The sequence below is a fragment of the Tupaia chinensis genome, unplaced genomic scaffold (assembly GCF_000334495.1).
Source record: "Tupaia chinensis unplaced genomic scaffold, TupChi_1.0 Scaffold000232_1, whole genome shotgun sequence".
Classification (NCBI taxonomy): Eukaryota; Metazoa; Chordata; class Mammalia; order Scandentia; family Tupaiidae; genus Tupaia; species Tupaia belangeri.
The window spans coordinates 2,830,394-2,842,418 of NW_006159708.1; the positions used below are offsets into that span (position 1 = coordinate 2,830,394).

Genomic DNA, 12,025 nt, shown 5'->3' on the forward strand with positions numbered 1-12,025 from the left:
ATATATACACTAATTTATATTCCCACAAGCAGTGTAGGAGGATTCCCTTTTTACCACAGCCTCAGCAGCACTTGTTCTTTGTTTTGTTTTGTTTTGTTAGGGGAGGAGTTAGTTTTTTTTTATTATAGTCATTCTGACTGGGGCTAAGTGATACCTCATTGTGGTTTTAATTTGTATTTCCTTTATGTTGAAAGATGTTGAACATTTTATCACATTTTTTTGGCCATTTATATGTCTTCCTTTGAGAGTTGCTTATTTAGCTTGTTTACCCATTTTAAAATTGGATTATTGGGGTTTGGGGTTTTTTGTTTGTTTTGTTTTGTTTTGTTTTTGTAGGTAAGCTGCTTAAATTCCCCATTCTGGTAATCAAACTCTTACCTGAGGCATAGTTTGCCAATATTTGCTCCCTTTCTGTAGGTTGTCTCTTCACTTTATTTATTATTTCCTTTGCTGTGCAGAAGTTTTAGCTTGATGTAATTCCACCTCTTTTTGGAATTGCTCCCTGTGCTGAAGAGATCATGTTTAAGAAATCTTTGCCTACTCCAATGTATTCAAGTGTTGGGCTGTGTTTTCCACAAGTAACTTCATAGTTGGAATCTTTATATTTAGATCTTTGGTCAATTTTAAGATGACTTTTGTTAATGGTGAGAGATAGTATCTAATTTCCCTTTTATACAGGTGGATATTCAGTTCTTCCAGAACCATTTGCTGAGAAGACTTTCTAAGAAGGCAGGCAGTTGATAGCTTTCAAGAGGTAGAGGAGCAAATAGGACTTAAGTGCCATGAGCTAGGAAGACAGAAATTAGACTGTAGGGTTGCCAAGACAGACAGAAATTAAGGGATCAAGATCACAGAAAGAAGAGAATGCAGAAAAATTCAGCCTGACAGTTGGAACTGGCTTTCCCCTTGAAGCATTTGCCAGTTAAACTATTCAAGACCATAAGCTAATAAATGAAGCAGAAAGCATATGAAAAACAGAGTAGAATTTTCTCAGTTATGTGGTACTAGAGAAAAACTTTTCTGTATGGTATTTGATAAATAGGAGAGTGCCTAGGAAAAAAAGACTTTGTATTTATTTATTGCCATTTTTGATTCATGTATTGACCATTTGACTAGAAGATAGGAATTCTAACCAAAGTGACCTACAGAATCAATCCATTTCCAATCAAATTCTTAGGAGGATTTCTTTATGGAAATTGACTAATTCAAATGTTTATATGGGAATAAAAAGGGACAAAGCACTTTTGAAGAAGAATAAAGTTAGACGAGTTCACTAACAGATATCAGGACCTACTATAAAGGTATACTAATTAAGGCAGTGTGGTATTAGTGCAAAGAAGAAAACAAAACAATGGAACAGGAGACAGGATAGGGAATCAAGAAATACCCATGCATCTACAATCATTTGATTCGTGACAGTAGGAATACTTCACTACATTGCCAAAAGAATGGCCTTTTCCATAAATGATGCTAGATCAACTAGGTCTGTATAAACAAAATTAATTTTTACTTCTACCTTATATCCGACACAGAAGTCAATTTCAGATAGATTATAGGTCTAATATCAAAGTAAAAGCTTATAGAATAAAACAGGAAAATACCTTCATTAAGATAGACCAAAAGCACTAATCAAAAAGGTGGAAATTGATAAATTAAACTACATCAAAATGAAGAACTTCTATTATTCATAAAAAAAAACATTTAGAGTCAAAAGGTAAGTCATGAAGTAGGATATATGCCCCAAATAGGCGTGTATCTGAAAAAGAATTTAAAACAGATTATCTTTTTAAAAATCAACAAAATTTGAAAGATTATCAACCCTGTAGAAAATAACACAGAACTCTTGAATACACTTTAGAATAAAAGCCATCTGGAGCCATCAGGTGGTGTAGTACTTAAGGTGCTGGACTCCCATGTGGTTGGCTGTATTTCAAGTCCCAGACCCACCTACTTGATATCACACTGGGCACATGTGCATGTGTGCCCAAATACCAAGATGAGAATGGAGGAAAAGGGATTGCAGCATGCCCATGCCCCCTGGAGAGTAATTTCTTGCTTTCTGTCTCTCTGTCTCTGTCTCTTCAGTGAGTACATGTGCCCTGTAGCAAAATTCTTTGGAGGAAAAAAAATATCCAAATGGCCAATAAATAAATCACAAGTGCTCAACTTTATTATTGAGCACCTAGAAATGTCATTAAATCCATAATGAAACATTTCTGTATACATTTCAGAATGGTTAAATTTAAAGCAGCTGAGACTTGAAAAACACTCTAGGTGCATATGTTTGTGTGCTCAAAATCCCAACTGTATGGAAAATAGAGAAGAAGGGATTGTGGCATGACCATGCCAAAATTGGAAAGTGTTTTCTCCCTGTGAGTCTGTCTCTTTCTGGTGAGCACATGTGTCCTCTGGTAATTAAAAAAAGGAAAAAAAAAAAAAAAACGGAACTAATGATAGCAATAAAAAGTGTGTATATTGCCAATTAGATTATAAATTGGTACAGATATTTGATATTGACTGTGGTATTAGAATATGTGCACAGTCTGTGATGCAATATTCATACCTTTGAGAGTGTGTATGTATGTGTGTGTGTGTATATAAAAAAAAAATATATATATATATATACACATATCACCAGACTGTGAGTACAAGAATTTAGGATGACATCTACATGCAACTATATGTATGAATCTTAAAAATATTAGATAAAGCAAACCAGACACAAAAGAGTGTCTAATAATACAGTTTTTTTGGTTGGAGGTTGAATAATAGGCAAAAGTAATCTGTGGTGATAGAGGTCTATAACTTAATGAAAAAAAATAAAAGAAGGAAACCTGATGAAGACTACATATTGTATAATTCAATGTAAGTAAAATGTCAAGAATCAGCAAATCCTATTGCAATAGAAAATTGATTTGTTGCCTAGGGCAGGGCATGGGGAGGAATGGAGAATGCTACTGGTTATAGGGTTTTCTTGGGTGATGAGAATGAAAAAATTTATGGTTGTGACATTTACACGACTGAATATAAGTCATTGAAGTGCACTGTTCAAATCAGTGAATTGTATGGCATGTGAATTATATCTCAGTAAAACATTTTTTTAAAAATCAGGGTTGACTTGCAGGGTTTTTAGGTTTAGAATTAGGCAGATTTTTTATTTACTAAGGTGAGGGGTGATGTGTTCAATTTCAGATTTATTAAGTTTGAGGAATTTATAAGATATCTGAATGGAGATAATTTAAGGGTGAGGTCTGTACTGAAAATACAGAGTTGGAGTCATTATGATGTAGGGTGGCAATTGAAGAAAGGAGTGCACAGGACAAAACCCAGAGGAAGACCAAGATTAACAGAAGAAGGAACAACAAAGCCTGCACAAGATAGTGAAAAGGAATAGCCAAAGAGAGTAAGAGAAAAATCAAGAGAACGTAAGATAAGGGAAGCTAGTGAGAGATCGTTTTGATAAAAATGGAGTAGTCAGTTGTGTTTTGCATTCAACAAAACTGACAGATTATGTTCAGGAGGATCTAAAGAATAGTGTGAATGAGAGCAGTGGACATGAAAATAAAATGGTAGTGAGTTGGGAAATAAGGAATTAGAAATAGCCAAAATTTGAATTTAAAGAGGAGGAGAGAAGATAGGTAGGTGGAATATAGGGAGAAAAGGGGTGTGTGTGTGTGTGTGTGTGTGTGTGCGCGTGTGTGTGTGTGTGTCTGTCTTGGGGAGAGAGGTGCCATTAAGATGAGAGAGGAATTTTCAGTGCTGTTGGGAAGGAATGTGGCTGTGTGGAGAGAGGTGATAAGTACCCAGACAATATATAAGGTGAAAGGAAATATAAAGGAATATAAGTGACAGTGCTTAAGGAAATATAAACACAAGCATGGGGATTGACTTAATAAATAAGGGCTCATTTTTCCATAACAAGAATGAAGAAGAGAAAAAGATAAGTAGAAGCCTATGTATTTATAAGTTTGCTGGTGAAACATTAAGGGAATTCTGATCCAGTGGCTCCTATTTTCTCTTTTAAATTAAAGGTCAAATCACCTATTGTGACTGGAGTGGGTGGATGTGTTTATGAAGATGAGAAAAGGTTTGAAATAGCAGCAGAATATTGCAGAGAAGAATACTGGTGAAATAATAGTAGAACTGGCAATCTTTCCTGAAAACCCAGTTGAAATGAGTAATCTTTCATAGTGTCAGTAGTCTGCTCAATTAAAAGATTTTCCTTGGGACCAGCAGGTGGTGTGGTGGTTAAGGTGCTGGACACTCCCACATGGCCGACCACTGTTTGAGTCCTGGACCTGGTGGCTTGCTTTTCTCACTTTGTCTCTCTCTGTCTCTCTCTGGTCAAATAAAAATAAATGATTGGGTGGATGTGTTTATGAAGATGAGAAAAGGTTTGAAATAGCAGCAGAATATTGCAGAGAAGAATACTGGTGAAATAATAGTAGAACTGGCAATCTTTCCTGAAAACCCAGTTGAAATGAGTAATCTTTCATAGTGTCAGTAGTCTGCTCAATTAAAAGATTTTCCTTGGGACCAGCAGGTGGTGTGGTGGTTAAGGTGCTGGACACTCCCACATGGCCGACCACTGTTTGAGTCCTGGACCTGGTGGCTTGCTTTTCTCACTTTGTCTCTCTCTGTCTCTCTCTGGTCAAATAAAAATAAATGATGAATAAATAAAATTAAATAAAAAATGTATTTAAAAAAAAAGATTTTCCTCATCTGGATAAAGCAGAGATTGGCCAAGTCTGGGCTGTGAGCAAGTCTGGCTTGTGGCTTCTTTTTATAAATAAAGTGTTACTGCAACCAAATGTGGTCATGTGTTGTCTGTGTTGCTCTGATGCCGTAATATCAGTAATGAGTAGTTGGTCCTCAAAGTCTGAAATATTTACTGTCTTATCCTTTACAGTAAAAGTTTGCTGACCCTGATGTAAATCAACCTGGATATAGGCACAAAAATAATTTGGAATTATCCAGGGATGAGGCCCTGACAAGTAGAAGAATAAATAGCAAAGGAGTTGAAGATAATAGCAAAAGAGTTGTCAAGATGGCAGTTGACCTTGTTATTGATATTAAACCTTGGAATCCAAGTCTGAAAGGAAAAGAACTGGATAGGAGGAACTGAAAGAGACTCTGGGGTTTATTTGAATATTGAAAGTAGTTGAGAAAAGCTGAAATTAATAGTAGAGTATGGTCAGAGATAAGTGAAATGTATCATTTTAAAGGAAAATGTATAATTTCACTGTCCAGACAAAGACAGTGTCCTGGGTTTGGTAGCTGGCTAGATCATCTATGTAGACGTGTGAAAGCTCTACAGAGTGGAGTGGAGAGGAAGAAGGTGAACGCTAGGTCAGGCCAGCAGGTAGTGTGGAGGTTAAGGTGCTGGATCCCACGTGGCCAGCTGTGGGGTTTCAATTTTGGCCTGGCAGCTTGACAATCATACCAGATGTGTGTGCATGAATGCCCAAAATCCTAAGAGAAGACTGAAGAAGGGATTACAGCATGGCCATCCCTCCTGATGGGGCAGTGGGAGGTGGGGGAGGTGGTTCTCACTTTCCCTCTCTCTATCTCTGTCTCTTTCTCTAGAGAGCACATGTTCCCTAAAGCAAAAGAGGTGAGCCAGGTAACTGTCTTTTCTTAATTTCTGGAATTTACTGGGGGAAAAGCTAACCTTTTCTATTGGGGAAAAACTAAACTTTTTTTCTCACATAAGGGAGAACAATGTTGTAAATAACATAGGATTTTAAATTGTCAGGTTTTTTTCAGGGGGTGTTACATTTCTATGGGAAAGTTAGATTCGTAACAATGAAGTTTTAAATTGCTAAAAATCTAGAATATAGAAACATTGTGTCTGTTTTTATAATTAGAACTTATCAGTTTTTAATATCTTGATTACAGATTGCAGATGTATTCAAATTTGAGGAAACAGTTTATACTCATCATATGTCTCCAGTTGCCACCAGGCATTGTTTGGTAGCAGGTTTGTACATATATTCTTTTATCTTTTAAGACATTTAGACTTTCCCTCTTTTTATATCTAGTTAATTTTGACAGACTTTTAATCCAGATGAAGATCACAGTTCTCTGAAAAAAATAGTATATACACTACTATTTATATTCAACAGATACTGTATGTCAGGTACTGTGTAATGGCTAGGATTCAAAGATTTAAAAAGCATATTTATGTCCTTGAAGGAGTTTATTTTAAACCACCAAAGTTCCAAAGATTTTACATGAACAAAATTTGGCAACTTTTCCAATTTGACACAGTAAGATACTCTTTCTCTTTAAGATTATGATTCCAATTAACCATTCATATATGAAAGCACCTGCAACAAAAATGTTGATATATAAGAAAAAATAATAATGTTCTGGTGTAAGGTATTTGGTCCCTGTGATTCTGTATTTCTGTGTCACTGTGAATCTCTTCGCAAAGCTGCTTTAGCTCTAAAGAGATGCTAGGCCCTAACTTGTCTTTGAAGTCCATTCAGTCTGTGTCCAGAGTTTCTGTGAATCTATTACTAGTGACTAGAAGTATATCATTAATTTGGGAAAACTAAGCAATAAAATAAAATGTTGGGACCAGCAGATGGTGTAGCAGTTTTGTCACTGGACATGGTTGACTGCGGTACATATCCCAGACCCGGCAGGTTAAAACTCATGCTGTGTATTTGTGCATGACCAAAATCCTGAGAGGAGAATGGAGAAGAAAGGATTGTGATGTGACCATCCTCATGGGAGTGATCTTGCTTTCTGTCTCTCTCTCTCTGTCTCTCTCTCTCTCTGTCTCTCTGGTGAGCACACATACCCTATAGCAAAAATCTCTCTCTAAAACAAAAAAATGAAAAAAAAAAAGATTTGATGTGATAAATGGCATAGAACTATACATAATATATTTGCCAATATAAGTGTCCTGGTTTTCATATTATACTTTATTTTATTACCTAATATATTATCATTGGGGAAACCTAGGTGAAGGGTATGGACCTCTCTGTACTAGCTTTGCAATTTCTTGTGAATCTGTAATTATTCAATTTTTTCAAAATAAAAATTAGCACATAATAGAATTGTCTTGGTACTAAAGTGCAACTACAATTAAAATATTTGTTCTAGGGACCAGCAGTTAGTGTAATGGCTATGTCACTGGACTCCCACATAGTCAACCACGGTTCGAGGCCTGGACCTGGTGGCTTAAACTCACGCCGGGCACGTGTGTGTGCGTGCCCAAGATCCTGAGAGGAGAATGGAGGAGAAGGGATTGCGGCGTGGGCATCCCCCTGCGGGGTGATTTCTCACTTTCTGTCTCTCTGTCTCTCTCTGTCTGTCTGGCAAGCGCACGCGCCCTATAGCAAAGAAAAACCTCTCCAGAAAAAAAAAGAAAAAAGAGAATTATAAAAAAAAGAAATACTTGTTCTAATTATAAACATTAAGATAATATTTGCAATGTATTCTTGGCATACATTTTTATATTTCTGCATAGATACAGTAAAAATTTGAGTCCTTTTGATGGTGATTTTTTATAACAAAATTATCTTAAACCATTTTTGTTTTTGTTTTTATAGTTGGTACTAGAGGACCCAAAGTACAACTTTGTGACTTAAAGTCTGGATCCTGTTCTCACTTCCTACAGGGTATTTTTTTTTTTTTAATTTCAAACAACAACTACTTTGAGTGAACTGTTCAATAAAAAGAAACATTACTAACAATGTCTTCTTTGTAAGTGACATGACTGATGTATTTTGCACTAGTTGTTAAAAGTCATTAGGCAAATAAAGATCCTTCTGTGCATTATTCTTATAAAATTGAACTATTGAGACTTTTATATGAACAAATGGCCATAGGACAGCTCAAAGGATATGGAAAATAGATGGCCTAACTTAAAACCTTGTGTTATTTCTACATTAAAAAAAATAAATTACTAATAAAACTTATATCAGTATATTCATCTTATGAGTATTATTTGATATTGTTCTGGCTAGTGAGTAAACATTGCTCTTAATATTTAGGGACTTTTTCTCAGCAAAAGTGTTTTATGAAAAGATGCTGAAATAATATTTTGATAAAAGTATATTAATTTAAATTATTTTTTCTACTCTTTTATCAGTATTGTCTAATTCTAAACAATGAAACAGTTTAATTGTTGAGGATGAAGTGTAATTTAGAAATATATGCTTATTCATCTCTGAAAACAAAGATATCAGAAAAACTTGGTGAAATGGATGACATTTTTGAACATTATTAGGAGTTTTTGTTTTTATAAGCTAGGCAAATATCTAGTTTGAATAGTTCAGTTAGTCAAAAGTAAACTAAAAGGTTGAAATCACTTTTGAACTTACTATTTATGCTTTCTAGAAAAAAATGCATACAAATGCAGTTTTACAGTCATCAATTAATTTCATTCTAACTATGAGAAATTGAAAAATATTATTCTTTCAAATTGTTATCTTGTATATTTTATTGGAGTGACTTTTTGTTATAGGGATAAGTAATTGAACTTGAGTTACATGGATCAACTGATATAGGCTAACAACTTTATTTAAAAAGACTCATTTACTAAGACTATTCTTTCCAAAGCAAATCCAGTTCCTTTATAGTAAAATAAAATACAATGTGTTGCAAATACCCTCACAGATTTCACGTTAGGCTTAAGTATTCATTATTATAAATATGAAAAAATTATCATATATATTCACTTTTAATGTTTAGTCATTCTTCAGAATCAGCACAAATTATCTGCAATTTATCTTTCAATTTTTCAAATATTTTGCAAGACTTTTTATCCAGTTGTATTTGCAGGTCACAGACAAGAAATATTGGCAGTTTCCTGGTCACCACGTTATGACTATATCTTGGCAACAGCAAGGTAAAATGCTGCTTACTTGACTTTAAAGTTAGTATTAATAGTTATTAGTAAGTATTTTTAAAAAAATCACAATGATATAAGATATATGTTAGCATATTTAGTTTTTAATTAGCTCCTTATGGTTAAGGGAGCCAGATCCCACATGGCTGACTGCTGTTCATATCCTGGCCCTAGTGACTTAAAAAAGCATGCTGGGTATGTGTGTGTAAATGGCCAAAATGCCAAGAGACTAGAGAAATAGAGAAGGGATTGTGGTGTGACCATTCCCCATTATAGGGATGAGTCTCCCTCCACTCCTCATTTCTTTTCTGTGTCTCTCTTTCTGGTGAGCATACATACTCTCTGGCAATTAAAAATAATTAAAAATGAAATATTTAGTTAAAGATTTTAATTTATGTCACCAAAAGAAACTTTCCTTCACATCATAATTCTAATCCTAACCATCTTAAAAGTATATGTCTTTAGAACAAATGAGACTCTATAGTAATACAAATCTATGAGCACTACTAGTAGAACAACTGTGTTGTGTCATTATTGCACACAGTAGTATAGCACTGTGTTCATTTAAAAACAGCCTGGGCACATGTGTGTACATGCCCAAAATCCTGACAGAAGGAGAAATGGAGAATGTTATTGTGGCATGACTTCACCCCATTAGGAAGTGATTTCTCCTTCTCCCTTTTTTTTTCTGTCTATCACTCTCTGGCAACTGCACATACTCTCTGGAAATTGAAGAAAGAAAATTAACTTGAAAATGGAAAATGCTAAGTTTTTGCTGACTATTCCACTTGGCTAGGTTTGATGATGATCCCTTAGAAGAATTAAGATCATACAAATAGAAAAATTCCGAGTGTATATTTTTAATTATAAATAAATATTAGCTTATAAAATATAAAGTAATGCTCTCTCCTAATAAAATGACATGATAAGCCCAATGAGAGAGAATACTGTTGAGGTCTTTGTGGGGTCATGACGCATCAGGTGAACTAATTGGGGTATATAGGATTGCTCAGCATTTGTCTTTAGGAATAGTCTAGCAGCTACAGTTGTTATGTGATCATGAATTTGCCTTCTTTTCACTTCCTTGAAAGAAAATGAAATAAGTGTGGGGCCAGCAGTTAGCGTAATGGCTATGTTGCTGGACTCCCACATAGTCGACCGCAGTTCGAATCCCAGACCCAGTGGCTTAAACTCATGCTGGGCGCGTGTGCGTGCGTACCCAAGATCCCAAGAGGAGAATGAAGGAGAAGGGATTGCGGCGTGGCCATCCCCCCTGGGGGGTGATTTCTCACTTTCTAGCTCTCTGTCTCTCTCTGTCTGGCGAGCGCACGTGCCCTATAGCAAAAACTTCTCCAAAAAATAAAAAGAAAAAAGAAAAAGAAATAAGTGTTTAATTTCCAGAAGACAGTAAATGCAATTCTCATGTATCTGGCAAAGATTGATTTGAATATAGGAAACCAAATGAAAATACATTGTCCTGATTATTTATCTTACTGTCATATTTTTCTTTCAAGTAAAAAGAAAAAGCATAAGAGGCCAGACAGGTGGTAGAGTGGTTAAGGCAGCAGGGTCCCACATGGCCAACTGTGCAGTTGGAGTCCCAGACCCGGGCCCCTGGAAGAATATATTGGGCACATGTGCATGCATACCAAAAATCCTGAGAGGAGAGTGGAGGAGAAAGGATTGTTGCATGGTTATCTCCCCTGGCACATGCTTTCTCATTTTTCTCTCTCTGTCTCTCTCCACTGAGCACACGTGCCCTATAGCAAACTAAAGAAATTAAAATAAAAGAGAAAACATGAAATTTATACCAAATAGATTTTTTTTTTTTTTTTTGGAGAGGTTTTTGCTATAGGGCACATGCGCTCATGGGAAAGACAGAGACAGAAAGCAAGAAATCACCCCCTGGGGGGATAGCCATGCCTCAGTCTTTTCTCCTCCATTCTCCTCTTGGGATTTTGGCCACGTACACACATACACCCAGCGTAAGTTTAAGCCATTGGGTCAGGGACTTGAACCACAGTCGACTACATGGGAGTCCAGTGAAATAGCCATTACGCCAACTGCTGTTGCCACCAAATAGATTCTTAAGCAAAGTGAAATTAGTTAACTCCTTCATTATCTCCACATCTGAATGCCAAACAATAGAAAAGATTTCATTTATTTGGGAGAAACTGCAAATCTATCTGGTCCATGAGAGAAAGAATACTCATGTTATTCAAAAGAACATAAAAAGCAGAATTCTGGGGACCAGCAGGTGGCATGATGGTTAAGGTATTGGACTCCCATGTGGTCAACCCAGACTTGGTGGCTTGAAACTCATGCATGTGCATGCTTGCCCAAAATCCCAAGAGGAGAATGGAGGAGAGGGGGTTGCTGTGTGACCATCCCCCCAGGGGGTGAATTCTCACTTTTTTTCTCTCTGTCTCTATCTCTCCAGTGAGCATAAGCACCCTGTAGCAAAAATCTTTTAAGAAAAAAAAAAGGGGGGGGCAGAATTCTGCCTATATGATCTGAAATAAAAAGATTACTTTTTTTTTTTTGTATTTTTTCCACTACTTTGTTCTATGTTGACTATTGAATGCCTGTTGAAAAAGTAAAAGCACCACAAAGTACAACCACCCAAATGTATGCACATTTCCATGAATGTAACGAGACCTCTGTGTGCCGAAATGCTGGAAAGGTGGGCGCGAGAGCACAGTCACTATCCTAGCTACATATGCCAATGTAACATTTCTTGCTTCTCAGTGCTGACAGTAGAGTAAAAATATGGGATGTGAGGAGAGCATCTGGATGTTTGATTACTCTTGATCAGCATAATGGGAAAAAGTCACAAGCTGCTGAATCAGGTAATGAAGAATACATTAATATAAGACACATAACAATAATAGTGTTTTCATATGAGTGTTTTTAATTGAAGCCAAATATGAAATTAACATTGACAAACTGCAGACATATGTAATCCAATGTAATCTAAAGAAGATTACGATAATAATAAAAACTTAAAAAATAAGGGAATGCCATGCATGTCAGTCAATACAGAGGACAATAATCTCCCCGTTTCATCATTCAATAACTTTTCATTGTTTTCCCAATCAATATTATTATTATTCCAATTATTTTTTAAATAGTCAATCACTATTTCTCATTTTGCTTGTAAAA

General features: G+C 35.8%; 1 protein-coding gene across 1 annotated transcript in view; it reads left to right on the forward strand.

Moving 5' to 3' along the window:
• LOC102488789 (DNA excision repair protein ERCC-8) overlaps positions 1-11,712 on the forward strand; it is a gene marked incomplete at its 3' end in the record, with an annotated part of 39,903 nt that extends 28,191 nt beyond the window's left edge. The window contains 4 exon segments of the mRNA XM_014587748.2: positions 5,899-5,980; positions 7,563-7,631; positions 8,797-8,863; positions 11,612-11,712. Coding sequence (XP_014443234.1) covers positions 5,899-5,980; positions 7,563-7,631; positions 8,797-8,863; positions 11,612-11,712 — 319 coding nt within the window.
• Between the last annotated feature and the right edge of the window lie 313 nt (positions 11,713-12,025).